Source organism: Rhinolophus ferrumequinum, chromosome 12 (assembly GCF_004115265.2).
Source record: "Rhinolophus ferrumequinum isolate MPI-CBG mRhiFer1 chromosome 12, mRhiFer1_v1.p, whole genome shotgun sequence".
Taxonomy (NCBI): Eukaryota; Metazoa; Chordata; class Mammalia; order Chiroptera; family Rhinolophidae; genus Rhinolophus; species Rhinolophus ferrumequinum.
Window position 1 is genome coordinate 31,211,057 of NC_046295.1, and position 20,479 is coordinate 31,231,535.

General features: G+C 41.1%; 1 protein-coding gene across 3 annotated transcripts in view; it reads right to left on the minus strand.

Moving 5' to 3' along the window:
- Positions 1-19,705, minus strand: part of PDCD1LG2 (programmed cell death 1 ligand 2) — a 68,400-nt gene extending 48,695 nt beyond the window's left edge. For 2 of the 3 annotated variants that reach the window (XM_033121963.1, XM_033121960.1), the window contains exon 1: positions 18,910-19,705. In XM_033121963.1, coding sequence (XP_032977854.1) covers positions 18,910-18,928 — 19 coding nt within the window. In that variant the 5' untranslated portion in view covers positions 18,929-19,705. The remainder of the gene's footprint in view (positions 1-18,909) is intronic. The other variant, XM_033121961.1, reaches the window with a different exon arrangement.
- Positions 19,706-20,479: the final 774 nt, after the last annotated feature.

Here is a 20,479-nt window from a genome sequence, read left to right on the forward strand (position 1 = left end):
ATTGAAGCTTTTTTATATTTTTTCCTTTGTCCTTTATTAATTTTTGAAGTATAAGTGACATATAATAGAGGATTGTGTGTGTGTGTGATGCACACGTATGTGTATGCATATACATTTAAAACACAGATGACTCAAGGTACAATTCAGTGGTTTTTAGTATATTTACAGAATTGTGCAACCCGCATTATCTAATTTTGGATCATTTTCATTACCCCAAAAAGGAGTCCCATACCTATTAGCAGAAATTCCCCAGTTCCCCTTCCCTTTCCCTCCAGCCTCTGGCAACCACTAATCTACTTTCTGTCTCTATCTGTTTGCTTATTCTGGATATTCCATATAAATGGAATCATACAATATGTGGTCTTTTGTGTCTGGCTTCTTTCACCGAGCATAATATTTTCAAGATTCATCTATGTCGTAGCACATATGAGTACTTTATTCCTTTTTATGACTGAATAATATTCCATTGTATGAATATACCACATCTTGTTTATCCATTCATCAGTTGATGGACATCTGGGCTGTTTCCACTTGTTGGCTATTATCAATAATGCTATGAATATTCATGTACAAGTTTTTGTGTAGACATTTTCAATTCTCTTGGGTATATATGTGGGAATGGAATTGCTTGCTTAAATGGTAACTCTATGTTTAACTTTTTAAGAAACTGCAAAACTGTTTATCAAAATATGACTTGCAAGTACTTTCGCCCAGTCCACAGATTGTCTTTTCAGCTTTTTGATAGGTTCGTTGAAGCACAAATGTTTTAATTTAACTTAAATTTAAAGCACAAATTAGTTTTGATGAAGTTGATTTATCTACAGAGGGTGCCAAAAAAATGTGTACACATTTTAAGATATTTTGTCTTTTATTACTAGTGTTTTAGGTGTCATTTGTAAGAAACCACTGCCTAATCCAAGGTCAAAAAGACTTACATCTGTGTTTTCTCTGAGAATTTTATAGTGTTAGTTCTTAGTAGGTCTGTGATGCATTTTGAGTTAATTTTTATGTATGGCATGAGGTAAGGCTCCAGATTCATCGTTTGCACATGGACATCCAATTGTCCCTGCACAATTTGTTTAAAAGATTAATTTTTCTCCATTGAATTCTTGACACCCTTACCAAAAGTCAGTTCACCATAGATGTGGGTTTATTTCTGGACTCTCAATTCTATTCCATTGAACTATATGTCTATTCTATGTCAATACCACAGACTTGATTATAGTAGCTTTGTGGTAAGTTTTGAAATTGAGAAATGTGAGTCTTCCAATTTCGTTTTTTTAAATTTGTGTGTGTGTGTGTGTGTGTGTGTGTGTGTGTGTGTGTATGTGTATCCATTCTGGCTCCCTTGCATTTCCACTTGAATTTTAGGATCAGCTTGTTCATTTACACACACACACACACACACACACACACACACACACACACATGCAGCTGCAATTTTGATAGAAATTACATTGACTCTGTAGATCCATTGGAGAATATAGCCATCTAATAATATTAAGTCTTCCAATCCATGAACAAAGGTCTTTCCATTTATTTAGGTCATCGCTATTTAAAGAAGACGTGATGAGAATTGCTGACAGGTTAGATATGTGGTTTGACAGAAATAGAAAAATCCAGGAAAACTACTTGCTTTGGGGCTTGAGTCATTAGAGCAACACAGGTGCTATTTATTAAAATGAAGAAGACTGAAGGAGAAGCAGGTTAGGGGGCAGAAATAAAGAACTGTGTTCAGTATATGTTTGATTTGAGATGCCGATTAGACATCCAAGTGAAGATGTTTAGTAGGCAGTTGGATAACAGGTGGTCTAGAGTTGGGGGTAGAGATATAAATTTGTGAGTCCTCAATGTATAAGTGTTACTTACAGCCATGGCGCTGCATGACGTCACCTAAAGAGATATAGAGAAGAGGAAGTATTGAAGGACTGAGATGGGAGCCATTCTAACATTTATTGATCTTTGAGAGGCAGGCCACTAGCAAAGAGGATTGAGAGGCAAAGTGAAAAGGCAAATTAGCGAGGTCTTTTATTTTCTGTTTTCTGATGCTTTGACATCCTAGGCCTTGCTGACCCTGAGGGGACTGCCCCTCCCAGGATTAGCCAATTCCTAGAGATAGTAAACAACTCACATATGAGTGTAAATCAACCAATCCAGAGCCCACAGCTCCAACCACCTTCTTTTTTTTTTTTTTTTTTTTTTTTTTTTTTTTTTTATTTTTTTTATTTTTATATATTTTTTTTATTTTTTTAATTTATTGGGGTGACAATTGTTAGTAGAATTACATAGATTTCAGTTGTGCAATTCTGAATCACATCATCCATAAATCACACTGTGTGTTCACCACCCAGAGACAGCTCCCCTTCCATCACCGTACATTTGATCCCCCTCACCCTCATCCCCCCCCCCCCAACCCCCTTACGCTCTGGTAACCACCAAATTACGTTCCCCAGATTAATTTTCAAACCCCGTGGCCATCCTGTGGTCACCGACTGCCCTCCAATCCCCTCACCCTCCCCCCCACCCCCCACTCCCCCCGCCCATCTAGCAACCCTCAGTTTTTCCTCATTGTCTCCCAGTTTCTGATTAGTTCATTCACTTATTCTTTTCTTTAGAATCCGCAAATAAGTGAGATCATATGGAACTTATCTTTCTCTGTCTGACTTATTTCACTTAACATAATGTTCTCTAGATCCATCCATGTTGTTGCAAATGGTAAGATTTCTTTCTTCCTTATGGCTGCATAATACTCCATTGTATAAATGTACCACAGTTTCTTAATCCAATCATCTACCGATGGGCATTTTGGTTGTTTCCATGTCTTAGCTATTGTGTATAGTGCTGCAATAAACATAGGAGTGCATAGAGATTTTTGAATTGAAGTTCTGGATTTCTCCGGATAGATACCTAGGAGTGGAATTACTGGATCATAAGGTAGTTCCATTTTCAGAATTTTGAGATACCTCCATACTGTTTTCCATAGCGGCTGCACCAGTCTGCAATCCCACCAACAGTGCACAAGCGTTCCCTTTTCTCCACATCCGCGCCAGCACTTGTTGTTTGTTGATTTATTGATGATAGCCATTCTGACTGGGGTGAGGTGGTATCTCATTGTGGTTTTTATTTGCATTTCTCTGATGGTTAGTGAGGTTGAGCATTTCTTCATATGTCTGTTTGCCATCTGAATGTCCTTTTCAGAAAAATGTCTCTTCAAGTCCTCTGCCCATTTTTTAATTGGATCGTTTGTTTTTTTGGAGTTGGGTTGAGTAAGTTTTCCATAGATTTGTGATATTAATCCCTTATCAGATATATCACTGGCAAATATCTTTTCCCATTCAGTAGGATCCCTTCTTGTTTATTGATGGTTTCCTTTGCTGTGAAAAAACTTTTTAGTTTGATATAATCCCACATGTTTATTCTTTCTCTTAGTTCCCTCGCGCGAGGGTGTATATCAGTAAAAATCTTACTCCGGGTAATGTCTGAGAAGTTTCTTCCTATATTTTCTTCTAGGTATTTTATGGTTTCAGACCTTACATTTAAGTCTTTAAGCCATTTTGAATTTATTTTTGTATATGGTGTAAGGAGGTGGTCCAACTTCATTTTTTTGCATGTGTCTGTCCAGGTTTCCCAGCACCATTTATTGAATAGACTGTCATTACTCCATCGTACATTCTTGCTTCCCTTGTCGTAGATTAAATGGCCATATAGGCGTGGATTTATTTCTGGACTCTCTATTCTGTTCCATTGATCTATGTGTCTGTTTTTATGCCAGTACCATGCTGTTTTGATTACTGTAGCCTTGTAGTATAATTTGAAGTCAGGTATTGTTATACCTCCCACTTTGTTCTTATTTCTCAAGATTGCCTTTGCTATTCGGGGTCTTTTATGGTCCCATATAAATTTTAGGATTATATGTTCTATTTCTGTGAAAAACGACGTTGGCAGTTTGATAGGAATTGCATTGAATATGTATATTGCCTTAGGCAGTATGGACATTTTAATTATATTAATTCTTCCTATCCATGAACATGATATGTGTTTCCATCTATTTATATCTTCCTTCATTCCTTTCATCAGTGTCTTATAATTTTCTGAGTATAGATCTTTTACTTCTTTGGTTAAATTTATTCCCAGGTATTTTATAGTCTTTGGAGCGATTGTAAATGGGATTGTTTTTTTAATTTCTCCTTCTGATGTTTTATTATTGGTATATACAAATGCAACTGATTTCTGAATATTAATTTGTATCCTGCCACTTTACTAAATTCATCTATCAGCTCTAATAGCTTCTTGGTGGAGTCTTTAGGGTTCTCTATATATAGTATCATATCATCTGCATACAATGATAACTTTACTTCCTCCTTACCAATCTGGATGCCTTTTATTTCTTTTTCTTGTCTGATTGCTGTGGCAAGAACTTCCAGAACTATGTTGAATAGAAGCGGAGATAATGGGCATCCTTGCCTTGTTCCTGATCTTAGGGGGAATGGTTTTAGCTTTTCCCCATTGAGTATGATGTTAGCTGTGGGTTTGTCATATATGGCCTTTATTATGTTGAGATAAGATCCCTCTATTCCCACTTTCTTAAGGGTTTTTATCATAAATGGCTGTTGGATTTTATCAAATGCTTTTTCTGCATCTATTGATATGATCATGTGATTTTTATTTTTCATTTTGTTAATGTGGTGTATCACATTAATAGATTTGCGGATGTTGAACCACCCCTGCATACCAGGAATGAATCCCACTTGATCGTGGTGAATGATCTTTTTAATGTATTGCTGAATTCTGTTTGCTAATATTTTGTTGAGGATTTTTGCATCTATGTTCATTAAAGATATCGGCCTGTAGTTTTCTTTTTTTGTGGTGTCTTTGTCTAATTTTGGGATCAGGGTGATAGTGGCTTCGTAAAAAGTGTTTGGGAGTCTTCCCTCCTTCTGGATTTTTTGGAAGAGCTTGAGGAGAATTGGTGATAATTCTTTTTTGAACGCTTTGTAAAATTCACCTGTAAAGCCATCTGGTCCAGGGCTTTTGTTTGTTGGGAGACTGTTGATTACTGATTCAATTTCCGTGGTGGTAATCAGTCTATTCAGGTTTTCTGTTTCTTCTTGAGTTAGCCTTGGAAGGTTGTACGCCTCTAGAAAATTGTCCATTTCTTCCAAATTGTCAAATTTGTTGGCATATAGTTGCTCATAGTAACTTCTTAAAACTCTTTGTATTTCTGCAGTGTCCGTTGTCACTTCTCCTCTTTCGTTTCTGATTTTATTAATTTGGGTCCTCTCTCTCTTTTTTTTAATGAGTCTGGCTAATGGTTTGTCGATTTTGTTTATCTTCTCTAAGAACCAACTCTTGGATTCATTGATCTTTTGTATTGTTTTTCTGGTTTCTATTTCATTTAATTCTGCTCTGATCTTTATTATCTCCTTCCTTGTGTTCCCTTTGGGCTTATTTTGCTGTTCTTTTTCCAGATCCCTTAAATGTGAAGATAAACTGTTGATTAGTGATGTTTCTTGTTTCTTTAGGTAGGCCTGCAAAGCTATGAATTTCCCTCTTAGGACTGCTTTCGCGGCATCCAAAAGATTTTGGGTCGTCGTGTTTTCATTTTCATTTATCTCGAAATATCTTTTGATTTCTTCCTTGATCTCCTGCTTGACCCATTCATTATTTAGTAATAAGTTATTCAGCCTCCATGAATTGGTGTGTCTTCCCGTTTTTTTCCTGTAGTTCATTCTAATTTCATAGCATTGTGATCAGAGAAGACAATTGGTATGATTTCAATTTTCTTAAATTTATCAAGACTTGTTTTGTGGCCTAACATATGATCTATCTTGGAAAATGTTCCATGTGCGCTTGAGAAGAAGGTGTATTTTGCAGCATTGGGGTGAAATGTTCTGAAAATATCGATTAAATCCAAGTGGTCCAATGTATCATTTAAGGCTGTTGTTTCCATATTGATTTTCTGTCTGGAAGACCTGTCCCTTGTGGTCAGAGGTGTGTTGAAGTCCCCGACTATAATAGTGTTACTGTTGATCTCTGCCTTTATGTCAGTCAGTACCTGTTTTATATATTAGGTGCTCCTATGTTGGGTGCATAGATGTTTACTAGGGTTATGTCCTCTTGTCGGATCGATCCCTTTATTATTATATAGTGCCCATCTTTATCTTTTAGTATGTTCTTCATTTTAAAGTCTATTTTGTCAGAAATAAGTATTGCAACTCCAGCTTTTTTCTCGTTTCCATTTGCATGAAATATCTTACTCCAACCCTTCACTTTCAGCCTGTGTGTGTCTTTTGTTCTGAGGTGAGTCTCTTGTATACAGCATATACAAGGGTCTTGCTGTCTTATCCAGTCAGCCACCCTATGTCTTTTGATTGGAGCATTTAATCCATTTACATTTAAAGTGATTATTGATAGGTACATAGATATTGCCATTTTAAATTTGTAGTTAGGTTGTTTTGATCTTTCTTCTATTTACAGAAGACCTTTTAGTATTTCTTGCAATGCTGGCTTGGTGGTAATAAATTCCTTTAGCTTATTTTTTTCTGGAAAGCTCTTTATCTCTCCATCAACTTTAAATGATAGCCTTGCTGGATAAAGCAATCTAGGTTGTAGGCCTTTGTTTTCCATCACTTTAAGTATCTCCTGCCACTCCCTCCTGGCCATCAATGTTTCTGTAGAAAAATCATTTGATAGTCTTATGGGAGTTCCCTTGTATGTAACCCTCCGTCTTTCTCTTGCTGCTTTTAGGATTCTCTCTTTGTCTTTAAGCTTTGCCATTTTAACTATAATGTGTCTTGGTGTGGACCTGTTTGGGTTAATCCTGGTTGGAACTCTCTGCACTTCCTGGACTTGTATGTTGGTTTCCTTCATCAGGTTGGGGAAGTTTTCAGACATTATTACTTCAAATATGTTCTCAATCCCTTGCTTGCTCTCTTCACCTTCTGGTATTCCTATGATGCGCATGTTGTTGCGCTTGATGTTATCCCAGAGGTCTCTTAGGCCATCTTCATTGTTTTTTATTCTTTTTTCTTTTTGTTGTTCCGTTTGGGTGATCTCTGCTACCTTGTCTTCTAAGTCGCTGATTCGATCCTCTGCTTCATCTAGCCTGCTGGTAATTCCTTCAAGTGAGTTCTTAATTTCGGTAATTGTGTTCTTTAGTTCCAACTGGTTTTTCGTTATGATTTCTACATCCTTCTTTATGTTTTCTCTAAGCTCGTTTGTTATGATTTCTACATCCTTCTTTATGTCTTCTCTAAGCTCCTTAAACATTCTTATCACCAGTGTTCTGAACTCAGTCTCTGAGAGGTTGGTTACGTCTGCTTCATTTGGTTCCAGTTGTGGAAGCTTCTTCTGTTCTTTTATTTGGGACGTGTATCTTTGTTTCCCCATTCTGGCTGACTGTGTTTATTTTGATATATTAGGTAGATCCCCTAGAGTTCTTAGTTCTTGCTAGGTTATCTTGTGTAGTATGTGTCCTTTATATTTGACTCGCACCACGTCGTCCTCCTCTGCGTGTGCTCCAAAGGTGAGTCTTGTGTTGTGTACACTGTCCCGTTCAATAAGATCTTTAATTGCTTCCCGCTAATGAGCAGGTGGGGTCAACTCCTGGGCTGACCTGCCGTGAGACTTGGCTCTGCCCCCCGCAGGGCACTCTGCTGCGTGAGGGTTGACCACCCCAATGTGATTTGGCCTCTATGGGCTCCAGAGCCTGCCGAGAACCCCCTCTAGGTATGTGACCTGTAGGTCAACCCCGGCTGCACTCCGATTTGGTCTGGAGTTGGCCCCCAGATATGCCGAGTCCCGTGCCACCTAAGCTGGGCCCCGGCAGGGAAGTCCCAGAACAAGGCAAATCACCAAGCACAGCAGCAACGACAACAGCAAAGAAGAAGAAAAGAAAAAAAAAAAAAAAACAGCCGATAACCCCCGCTCAACACAGGCAAAGATATCAAAGATACAAGATAAAGCAAAACAAAACCAAGCAAAGCAAAACAAAGCAAAACAAAAAGCAGCGACCGTCTCGGCCTGAGCCCATCAAGCAATGACCAGGTTGTCCTCTGCTGTACCAAAGAGCCCCCTGCTTATTGCGCAGGCAGAGCCGGTCACCTGGTGCTCAGAGAGACTTTGGGACTGCAGACTTAAAAGCGTGGGCCTGAGGGGTCTGGATGATAGTCTCCACAAAGTCAGTGCAGCTTCTGCCCTTGTCCGCACGTATGCACACCGAGAGGAGCACCACCAGTCCTTTGTCCAGAGCTCGTGAGTCCTAGGGCACTCCTTCAGTGTGTGTGTATGGGTGCGGGCGGGAGATTTCTGATCTGCTGACCGTGCCTCACAAGCTGGGCCCTGGCAGGGCAGTTTCAGAACAAAGCAAATCACCAAGCACAACAACAACAACAACAACAAAGAAAAATATCAAATACGTTCACATGCAAAAACCACCTGATAACCCCACTCGACAGAGGCAAAGATATCAAAGATATAAAGACAAAGCAAAACAAGACAAAACAAAGCAATACAAAAAGCAGCGACAGTCTCGGCCTAAGCCCACCAAGCAATGTCCAGGTTGTTCTCTGCTGTACCAAGGAGCCCCCTGCTTATTGCGCAGGCAGAGCCGGTCACCTGGTGCCCAGAGAGACTTTGGGACTGCAGACTTAAAAGCGTGGGCCTGAGGGGTCTGGATGATAGTTTTTACAATATCAGTGCAGTTTCTGCCCTTGCCTGCACAAATGCACACTGAGAGTGGCACCACCAGATATGTGACCAAAACTCTTGAGTCTTAAGGCACCTCTTCAGTGTGTGTGTGTGAGTGCGGGCGGGAGATTTCTGATCTTCTGAAAGCCCAGAGCTGCGCCTGCCTCACTGCTGATCTCCGGGTGTGTCTCGGCCGCTGCACCCACCCCACCCTAGGCAAGCCAGGAAGGGTGGGGGCTGGAGATGGAGGGGTCTTCACTCTCCCAGCCCAGCCGTGCGTCGCCCTCTTCCCGCAGGCCAGAAAAGGTGGTGGCTGGGGGTGGAGGCGTCTCTTCTCTCCTAGCGCAGCCAAAATCACGCACACTGCCCAGTCTGCCTGGGTCAGGGCTGCCCGTCAGGCTTCCAAAGCGTGAGCGTTAGATACCACTTCTCAGTTCAGGGGCCGGTTTTAAGTCTCTGGAAGGGCGGGGTAAGATTGGGAGGGCAGGGCGGGGGGGAGGGGCCCAGGTATGGAGACTGCGCCCTCCGTCCGCCGCAGGGCGCGCCGCCTTCCCGGCGGGAGAAATCAGCCGCGGGACGCAGGGAAAGCGCCCGCCTCCCGGTCTCTGCGCTCTGCGCGCCCGGCACAGCGGGGCTGCACCGCGGTTTCCAGTCCCAGTCTCTGGAAGGGCGGGGTAGGATTGGGAGGGCAGGGCGGGGGGAGGGGCCCAGGTATGGAGACTGCGCCCTCCGTCCGCCGCAGGGCGCGCCGCCTTCCCGGCGGGAGAAATCAGCCGTGGGAGCAGGGAAAGGGCCTACCCCCGGTCTCTGCGCTCTCCGTTCCGCCTGGGATCCCGTGCTTGCCCGGCTCCGTGGTTTTCGGTCCTCGCCCCCGCCAGCTGAGGCTCCGCTGGGGGCTGGGCTCTCCCGCCGCTGCCGGCCGGGCGCTCCCACGCCGCTTCTCCTCCTCCTCTCCTTGCTCCGTCCAGTTAGCTTATCCCCAAGAATTTCTTAGCTTCAAGCAATCCACGAATCTCTCCACAATATTGTGTGGTGAGCGAAGATTTCCTCGATGGGTTATAGTTCCCGTTTGCAACAAGATCTGGAGGAGAACTCAGAAAGTGCGCCCTGCTGCCGCCATTCCCTTCACAAGGTCAACCAACCACCTTCTTGACTGGGCTCCCACACTCTGTGCCGCTACCCACCTGCCCTAATCACCTCAGGACCAGGTACCAGACAACAAGGGACAGCCCCTATGCCCCAGAGCCAGTTATTCAAGCTAGCCAGTTCTAAGTCTGCTCACCCCACCTTGCCCATTCCTTTCTGTCCACTACACTTTCCTCTCCTCCCTTTGCCTCCTGTCTGACCCTGGTGCTACCCTGTGTGGCTCTCCGTGGTGTGGCATGCATGCCTCTTTCTCTTGGGATCTGTGAGTATAAAAGAAACCTATTTTTTCAATGACAGTCATCTCCTGATCTGTTGGCCTCACCATAGCTAAATAACAATAAAATCTAGATTTTAAAGCCAAATGTTACAAGGAGGGAGTGATCAGTTGAACCAAAAGCCCCTGAGAATTGAATTTGGCAGTATGGAAGTCACATCACAGATGACCTGATAAGTGTGGTTTCAGTGGATTTGGTGCTGATGAAAGCCTGCGTGGATTCCAAAGAAAATAGAAGGTAAGGATGTGGAGACGATAGAATATAGGTAATTCTTTAGAGAAGAATGCTATAAAGGGGAGAAGAGACATGGGGCAGTAGCTAGAAGGGAATGTGAGGTCTGTACCCTGGCTTTTATTTTAAGGAGGGGAATATTACAGCTGGTAACAACTGGAACCAGAATTGAGGGCTTTCCATTGGGAAATGCTCAAGGCACACCTTAGCTAGAATTGAAGATTCCCTTCCTTATTGAAAATGCAAATACATCCATAAAAGGTATCATCTTAAGCTGCACCTGCAGGCCTAGCATTTGTCCAGCATTCTTATTTCTAGAGTGCAAAAGGATAGCACATAACATGTAGTTTTGGCAACAGAAAGGACGCCTGGCTCACCCACCACTGGCTTTAACTACTCCTTCTTCCTCGCCCATCCAAAGGGGCTTTCCTTGCACACTGTCTTCTTGAGCCAACTGAGAGACAAACATGGTTGTAAAGGTACTTTCCAACCAGTAGCCTTCTTTCTTCTATGGATAATATGCCCCATGCCATGGTTAAGATCTCATGCTCTCAAGTCAGACACATCTAAGTTCAAATACTGGGTCTACAAATTGTTAGCCTCTAAAACCATGGTGAAAGTGCTTTGTGCCCCATTTTCCTATAAGGACAATAATAATAACATCCATTTCAAGCCGGAATCTTATTTGTCATCTTAAACCTATTCATCTCTCATCTTGCAAATCTAGTCTGTCCCCAGTCCTGTTAATTCTACTCTGATTCTTCTTGGATGACACGTCCTCTTTCCATCATCCCACTGCATTGCCTTCATTCAACTTCTTGTTATTTCTTCTTTTACTGTAGCACAGCCTCCTCACGGCCATTTTTACATTCTAGTTTTGCTTCCCTCTGTTCCATCTTCCACTTGCCGAGGAGGAGGATACAAATCTTGGCATCATCCTTGACTCCTTTCTTCTCTCACCTGCATCTGATTCATGAACACATCCTATAGGCCCTCCCTTCAAATATATCTAGAATCTGACCACTTCTTACTTCCTCCATCTCAGCCTGAGCTATTATCATCTTTCGTGGTGATTACTGCAATCGTCAGATAACTGGACTCTATGATTCGGACCTTGCCTTCCTACAGTTGATTCTCAACACAGCAGTCAGAATAATTCTTTAAAATATAAGTCAAATCATGTCTGCTCAAAACCATTTGATGGCTAAATATTTCACTGAGAGTAAAATCCTAAGTCCTTCCAAAATCCCAGGTAAGAGTGGCCTCTCTCTTGAGCTCCATGCTTTAGAGGACCCCACTATGGCCATGCCTCTCCCTGCAGTGTAAGGTGTTTGGAGGGCTGAGAGGTGTCATCTGAAACCCTTGACCTCTCCTCACTCCCCATCACAATCTGGGTCCTTGGGACACTGGAATTCCCTACCCAAATGGCCCTAAATCTGCTTTGCGGCTTCTTCCCCACATCCATTCCCTCAAGGGCAGACATTTCTGCCAGCGTGGATATCGTATATCAGGACACTTTCTTTGCTCTTTTGGTTGAGACCACCTTATGTATCATTGCAACAGCACCACCATTTCAGCATTCCCAATTCTCCTTATCCTTCTCTCTTTTCCAAAGCATTCATTACCATCTAACATACCATATAATGTACTTGTTTATTATATTATTGCCTGCCAACTTCCATAAGAATGTAACCACTAAAATCAGGAATCTTTGTCTGTTTTGCTTTCTACTATGGCTTCTGCCCCTAGAACTTTGTCTGGCATTAAGTAAGCACTCGGTTAATATTTGTTAAATAAATTATCCCTTTACCTAGCAGAAAGAACAATCTCATGAATACTGCATAATCAAATCTGACCATGTCACTCCTGCTTAAAAGACTTCAAAAGCTCCCATTATTTACAAGGTAAAGTTCTCCTTAGTATGACCTTCAAAACCTTCCCTGATCTGGCCCCTCTTGCCTCAGCGACAGAAAAATACATGCACTTTCCATAACTAGGACCTCACAGTTCCTTTGAGCATTCCAATTTCTCACATTTGATCTCATCTCATTTTTTTCTAATCTTATTTTTACTTTATCTCAATTTCTTCATGTGCTTAAAAATTATCTCCTTAAGTAAGCTTACATTCTTATGTATTCAACACAAGTAGATAAGCCTTTCTAAAGTGTCTTAAGCTGTTCCTTCTACTTCAATTGTATTTGCTACTCACATCTAGTGCCAGCACTTAACTTATTACTGGTATGTTAACTTGGTACACTTCTGTTTTCCCTGCTAGAACACTCTTTATACTTTATTAGGTTCCTATAATTGTTTGCTGAATGGACAAATGAATGAGTGCTTGCACGTGATAATTTAGCACCATACTCAGGAATCTGAGACTACTGGCTCCCAGATGGCTCTTTTTTTACTGGAGAAACAGAAACCAAAATTTGGTTGTCTATTTTGGCCCCAAATAAAAGAAGAATTAGCGCCACTCACAATGGAATGGGCTGTTAATTGGGTGGGGAAGTCATTATTCCGTAATTGTTTAAGCAAAGGGTACATGTTGAAGCCAGAGTTTCCACGAGAGGTGGAAAGTGATCTCCTTTTAACACTAAGATTGTGTACAAGGTTGTCTCCCAAAAGAATGCTTCCACAGGTATTTCAAGTCTCTCACCAACTTCTCTCAAAACCCTAGTCAATCTGGCTAAGACCCCTGCCCGCTAAGCTCCTTAGGAGAATGACATTTTCTGAAAGAGCAGGTTCTTGAACATTTCATGTTAGGGAAGTCTGAACTCTTTTTATACCCAGGCAGGCAAGGCCTGAAAGAGTTTATTTAGGGAACTTAGGGAGTGCATTGCCAGAATTAATGAACTCAATGCAGCATTTACAGAGTATCCATGGGTAAGGCACTTCTGTGGCTAAATGGGCATTGCCTTCTCCAGGAGATGAAATGAAAGTGTTCAAACAACCATGTCTTCTCTTTAGTCTCTTTTAAAATTCATCTACTGTCTATGCCTGTGTGGCCATTCATTTTTATCTTCGTTATGTATTCCTTATGTATATGTTTGTTTTTGCTAGGTGCCAACCAACAGAGGGTGCTCATTGTAGCTATCTTTTATCAGGCAAGGTGGCCTCTAATGAATACATCGGAATGTGAGTGGAACAAGTAGTTTGTCATTAAATGATCAGTAGAGCTGAATTTCTTAATTTCTGGATACGTCTTAATGAACGCCGAGGTAATTCTTGGTAGTTCTCCCTATGAACAAGTTGTAGTTGTTGAGGTCAAGTCATGATCGGATATAGAGCAGGATTACACAGGATGTGAGAACCTTTTCTGGTGGCTCCAGCAAGAGCCAAGAGGAGCTCTCTCAGTCAGGAGTTGCTCAGGATTGAGAATAAGTGATTTGCGAAACCTCTTGCTCAGATTGCTGCCCTGACTTTGCTCTTTCCCAGGCCACTAAGGAAGTTGCTCCTTTTGACGGCATGGTGGGAAAAGCTCTGATCTAAGCATCAGGAGACACTCCTTCCAGTCCTCGCTCTATTCCTAACGCCTTAGGAACTCACTGTTCCCTCTCCATAAAAGAAGAAGTGAATTAGGTGATTTCCAAGGTCCCTTCCATGTACCATCTATGCAACTATTGGCCTTAAAAACCAATCTCAGCAATGTTGTTTCAACACAACAGGTAATATTCAAATGTATAACATCCCAAGATTTTTTATGAATCATGAACATTTTTATTTATTAAGATGTTAAAGCATGATTCCATTTTTAACTACCACAACTATTACTGGCTTATCAGCAACAGTTGATCACCAGGGTGTAAGGTAAGTTAACACATATAAGACTTGTCGTATTCTTTTACTCCTCCTTTCTAAAAGATATTTTAGGAGGTGAGTGCAAATGACGTCATGGAGATAATAAATTATAAATAAATTTTAACTTATAAATGTGTGTTATGTATGTGTACATAGATACAAAGCTAAATTTTTGATAATTTAAGCCCTTTATTATTAGTAACACAAAACAAAGGGGACTTGCATAACCTTTGTTGCCTAGGTTCTGGTAGGGCAAGTGGCCAGAAATGTGAAATTCTGCCAGCCATGTCTCATCTAGGGAAGAGCAGACCTGGAGAAATCCTCAAGAGTTACAACAGGTTCCTACTTCTACGAACAGTCTTCTTCTTCTTCTTTTTTTTTTTTCCCTCTGTTTCTCTACGCTGCCCAAGAGATTAAGCTCCACGAGGGCAGGGATTTCTGTTTTGATTTCTTGCTATATCCTCAGCACCCTAAAAGTTCCTGATACATGGTGGGTCTTCATTAATATTTGACTAAATCATGATCCTGTGTGCTCCAAGATCCATAAATGGCCCTTCTGACACGGTGATATTTGGAGGGGTGGAAACTGGAAATCATCAAATTCTCTAACACCTGGAGTTCTTGACCAAACTACAGGCAGTGAACAGGATGCTTATGGGTCCTTGGACAAGGTATGTGAAAAAATACTTTGTAAACGGCAAAGCATTCTTCACATTCATTCTCATTATCACTCATGATGGTGCCTGGTTATCTTTGGTTTAAAATTCCATGAATTCTTAATATGAATTCCTTTTACTAACCCATGATGATCTTACCTGGTAAAAGTCTATGCAGTCTTTAAGACTCACTCAGGGACCCTCCTTCATGAATCTTCTCCCTGAGCCTCCCAACAAATGTTTGCAAAACTGTTGTACCTCTTGTGGTACTTTTTGCCTGCCTTTTACTTAATGGATTATGTCCAGCTTTCTCCTTACTAGATATTTAGATCTTATTCTGCTAATTTCTACATAAGAAGTACTAATAACAATTTATTTAATTGTGTTAGGAAGTTGTATCCTTTTGGAAAAATCAAGAAAACTTTCATAAATTCTAAGAAGTTTGTAAGCAGAAAATGAGGAAAACCTTTTCAAGCAAAATTTGTAAGAGGATCAAAAATCATAATGGGTGCTAGAATTTCACTTTCTGGTTGCTCGAGGCCAAGTTTCTTGACAATTCACCTATCTGCTGAAATCTATTTGTGAAATGATAGATGAAATGAAATTTATGGTGCTACAATAATGTACAGAGGTTTTAATTCTTTCTTTCTTTCTTTTATTTGGGATATTTACTCTATATTTACTATGTGCCATGCTCTGGTGTGCAGGGGTACATAAAACAGTAACAACCAAAGCTTTCAAGAATTCTTTGATTTTAGAATAACCAAGGCATAGACATTTTATGGAAATAAGAAACTTAGCAAATAATTCCTTTGTGTAATAATAACCAGCATAAAGGATTGTGTTTGTATAACACTTGATTTTTTGCTGAACATTGTCAGTCTTATCTCATTGGGCTCTGTAAGTGTGTAATACAGCAATGGGTATCTATGAAGACCTAGATAAATACATACGGAACTGAACTGAAATACCTGAATTAATTACTGTTTTTGAAGCAAAGTACCTAAGGCAGGAATTGTAATTGGCAATGTTTTAAAATTTGAATTTGAATGCATTTGGGCAACTAAAGCAGAGTTTGCCTCAGGCCCTACCACTCCTTATTATGTCTCACCCAGTGGGATTCACACATTTTTATTACCTACCAGTCCCTACTAGACATTTGAGCTTTCAGGGGATCTTAACCACAGTGGCTCTGCTTTCAGAGGAGGATGAGTAATCTTTCAGTATAATTATCGCATCTCTAAACCATCCTCAGCATAGATAGATTATCTGTAGCCTTAAGATGCTATTCTGGCCAATTTAACTTAAGTTCACATTTAACTTAAATTCAAATTGCATCTCAACTCTTTAGTCCATAAACACTACAATCCCACTTTTTGCAAGTCTTTGAATTAGACTACAGAAGCAACAGAAGGATTTGTCTAAGAAAGGGTCCCTATCCTTTGGGCATTATAACACCAGTCAGGTGGTTGAAACTTGTACACATGAAAAACAGCAATAAGTGGTGTGAAAGGTTTTGCATATAAATGCAAAAATCCTGGAAGTTGACTGGATGAAGGGAGACTTCCCAGATAGGTAGTATTTGAACTGAGTCTTTGAAGTGCTGGTATGTAGGATTCGGAGAATTGGAGCTATTTTTGAGGACAATGCAAATGGCCCAGAAGCAAAAGTCTCAGGTGCAAACATACAGGGCATGTGGAAGGGGGAAATCATAATGGATGCATGACTTGGCTGGAAATGTAGGTTGAGACGAGAATGTCCGGGGCTCAATGCCAGATAGAGCTACCAATAGAAGACAGTGACAGTCACTGAGTGACAATACTATAGGTATATTTGAAAAATATTAAATCTGTTTTTTCTTTTTTTTTACCAGTATGAAGGGAGAGTGGAATTGAAGGCCAGCCACTCAATTAGGGACTCATTGTATTCATCCAGCTGTTTTGATAAAGCCCCTAATTTAGGGTCAGAAAAAGGAAGAAATGGAGAGGAAGAAAAAAACTTAATAATTGACAGGACCATTGACAGAGTAATTGACAAAACAATTGATAAGTGATTAGCCATACAGGAAAGAAAGGGAAGCAACTAGTTGACTGTAGTTTTGAGGCAAAGCTATCAAGACAATATTGATGCCATGGGGGTTGCGGGGGGAGGGAGGGAGGAAATATAAGATCAAGAGCTGATTTTTAGAGGAAAGACAACGAGTTGGGTTTGAGTCATGAAGTAATGTCAGGCCTTCAAGAAAAATGTAGGGTGTAGAGTTTGGGACATAATTCAGGGCTAGAGATAAAGATAAATTAATTATTTACAATATGGAGATGTTAGTTGACATTGGGGAATGAATTAACTCTCTGGGGGGAGGGGGGAGAATATAAAAAGAGAGAATAGAAAGAAAAGGTCTGAATTCTGAGGAATGCTCCCCAAATTTGGAGAGCAGGAGTAGGAGAACAAAGACGGAAGAGAAGAAATGGTCTTCCTCACAGTGTCTCAGATCCATCACAGTCTGAGTAGGAGAAGCTCCTCCATTAGTGTCTCAGACTCAAGGGAGGAAAATCCCAAGAAGCAGAGGTGGTTGATAATAGATAGGTCTGGAGAATAAGAACTAGGAATCATCCCCCAGGGGTTTTAGAGAGTACTGAGTTGATTGGGCTGGATAACCTTTCAGATTCCTTCAGCTACCCTGCAATTCTGTGGGTTGAGTTGAAGATTAAGGGAAACCCAAATAACTTACAGGAGCCCTGTTCCAGTGAGCAGGATGCAACAACAGGAGGTCAAGCTCTAGTTGCCTTGTTACAGGGTATCCCAAGTATTCAGCAGTTAAAGCACATGGTATATTTGGACATTGCCATGTGGAATAAAAATGATACACAAGGATCATTGCCCAATGCATTGCAAAGCAAGTCAACTGAAACATGACTTGTAATACTGTCTCTGAGACATTTGCACCATCTCCTTCTCAAATCAACCCCAAACTTCCCCCTGTATATTAAACAAACCCTCCACGTCTGGTAGTCCACCTGCCATTTCATGAAATCAAATAATTGAACAATTCAACAAGCACTCAATGAGCATCTATGTGTATTGTAAGGCAGTGTACTAGGCACTTGGGATTCCGAGAACCTAAAAGGTGTGGTCCTCGCCTATGAGGACCTCCAATTTAGTGGAAGGTTCACAGACACGAGAAATCCAGGGAGAAGACACCTTGAACCCATAGACAAGGAAAATCCTGCTGATCGTGAGAGTTCAGGTAATGAAGGTGAATAAACCAGTCCCAAGTGGCAAGAGTGATGTGGTTCCTCCATTCATAGACTCTTAGGCTTGGGAGGGAGCATGGAGAACACCTGAGTCTACTGGCATTTGACTCCCAATACAGCTCCCTAATTACTGCTCACACTGAATATTTTTACCATGCATTTTGTTAATGTATGTCTATCATTCCCTTCCACAAAACCATAGAATTTCAAGGGCAAAAACCCTTATGAATAGGCAATTTCACTCAAGCTTCACCTCCTCACTTCAACCCTCTCTCACATGAATCCATTGTCATCTCTTTCCTACTATGCACACCCAGATGTCAAGCAATAAATAGCAATAGCTGCAATTTTCTTTCATTTTGCTAACCTTTCTCTCATTGTTTTATACAGAACAGTAAGCCTTTTAGTAGGCTCCAGATCACGCGTTAGTTAAATAATGGTTGCTTATAGTATAAATTAATGTAATTATAGTTTTGATTTTTTTTTTTTTTAAACAGCTTACTCTTAGAGCATAGCTTGTAAACACAGGCCAGGCTGGAATGTTGGCTGCCTGCCAAACAGATGACTACAAACAGATGTCAGATGTAGGAAAACAAATGTTTTAGTTCCATTAACCCTGCAAAACTTCTACACTGAGAGACACTCTTAAGAATAAATTTTTTTTTCAGTACACATCTATTTTGTGCAGAAAAATATCTCACCTCATAAAACTGCCCAACAAGCATAATATGTGTAGGCACAAGCAAGAGAAATCCTATTTTGGAGACAGGAGAAAATTAGTGTATTTGTACCCCTAAGAATAGTTTCTAAGGCAGAATTTCTCCTCCCTCCAATGATGTGGAGAGAAAGTGTGTCTACACTTACCGCTCTGGGACAGTCTCATCGTTTTCTACAGCAGCAGCTCAATGGACCAGAAAATCTCAATGCACTCGGTACTCACGTCAGGTCTTGGCACTGCTCCTCAGTCAAAGATGCAAAAGAAAACAAAAAATTTTCTCTTTTCCTCAGCTTCCCTCATAAAAGCCAATTCAACAGTCAAAACAAAACAAAGATTTAAAAAAAACAAAAACAAAACACCTAGGCTGCTGCCTATACCACTGCAACAATAGCAGCTCCAAGCCAGGATTCTTTCTAGTTGGCAGAAAGACCTTCAAAGATGGATAGTAAAAAGTTGTCAGATAGTGAGAATAAGTATATTAAACAAGAGAAGAAAACACGTCTTCTCCATCAGCCAGCTCAGGGTTCCTTGAACATGAGAGTCATCCAAACCAGAACTGTCTTCTGAGGAAATGACTGAAGCCCAGCCTACGGAAAAGTTTTGCTTTTGCTTTCAGCCTTGCTTCTCTGCATACAGATACCCTTTGTGTCTCTGGGGAAGCTGGTGCAACGTTAGGTGTAGAAGAAGGGGAGGGAAAGACGAATACCAGCATGTTCCAGTTAGGTGCAGAAACTTTACACAGGTATCTTTCTTCATTTCCTTTGGCTGCCGTAACAAATTGCCACAAATTGGGTGGCGTAAAACAACAGACACTGCTCTCACAGTTCTCTCATAGCTCTCACGGTTCTGGATGATAGAAATCTAAAATCAAGGTGTCATAGGGCCACACTTCCTCTGAAGGACCCAGAGAAGAATGCTTCTTTGACTCTTCCTAGCTTCTGATGGCTCCCTGTAAGCCTTGGCGTTCCTTGATTTGTAGCTGCGTCACGCCAATCACTTCCTCCATCGTCACATGACCTTATTCCCTGTGTGTATCTTTAAGTATCCTCTCCTCTTCTTATAAGGACAACAGCCATTTACATTAGCGCTCACTCTAACCCAGTATGATCTTAAGTGATTACATCTGCAAATCCATACTTATAAATAAGATGCTGTCCTGAGGCTCCAGGCAGACACAAATTTGGGGGAAAGGCTATTCAACCCACTACAGTTATTTCTTTTTTATTCTTAGAGCACCTCATGGCCTAGATACTGTTAGACCTATTTTACATATGAAGAAACAGTCACGATCAAGCAACCTTACCTCAGTTGCACAGCTGAGTTTGAACTCAGGCCTCTGGGTCCCACTACACAGTGAGGCTTTTCAGTGGCGAGACTAAAACCAGGTGGCAAGAAAAGGCCAACTTGAATATAGGCCTGGATGACGGACCAATCCCATTCTTACCATCCCATTCCCTTGGGCTCATAGGGGTGGGGTCAGCAGTGATGGGATTCTGATGTTCAAACACGATATGGTTTCTCAGCCACATTTCTCTATTGTTTTCTTGCCTTCTCTCCATGCCTTGCCTCTAAATCACCTCTGCCTAATTGCTTTTCTTCTGAAAAAGGAGCATTCTCCTTTCCTCCTTCTTGTTCTTTTTACTCTATCCCTCCAACAAGAAACAATGAAACTTGTACTAGCTACCAATGGGAGTGGCTGCCTAGATGCCAAGAATG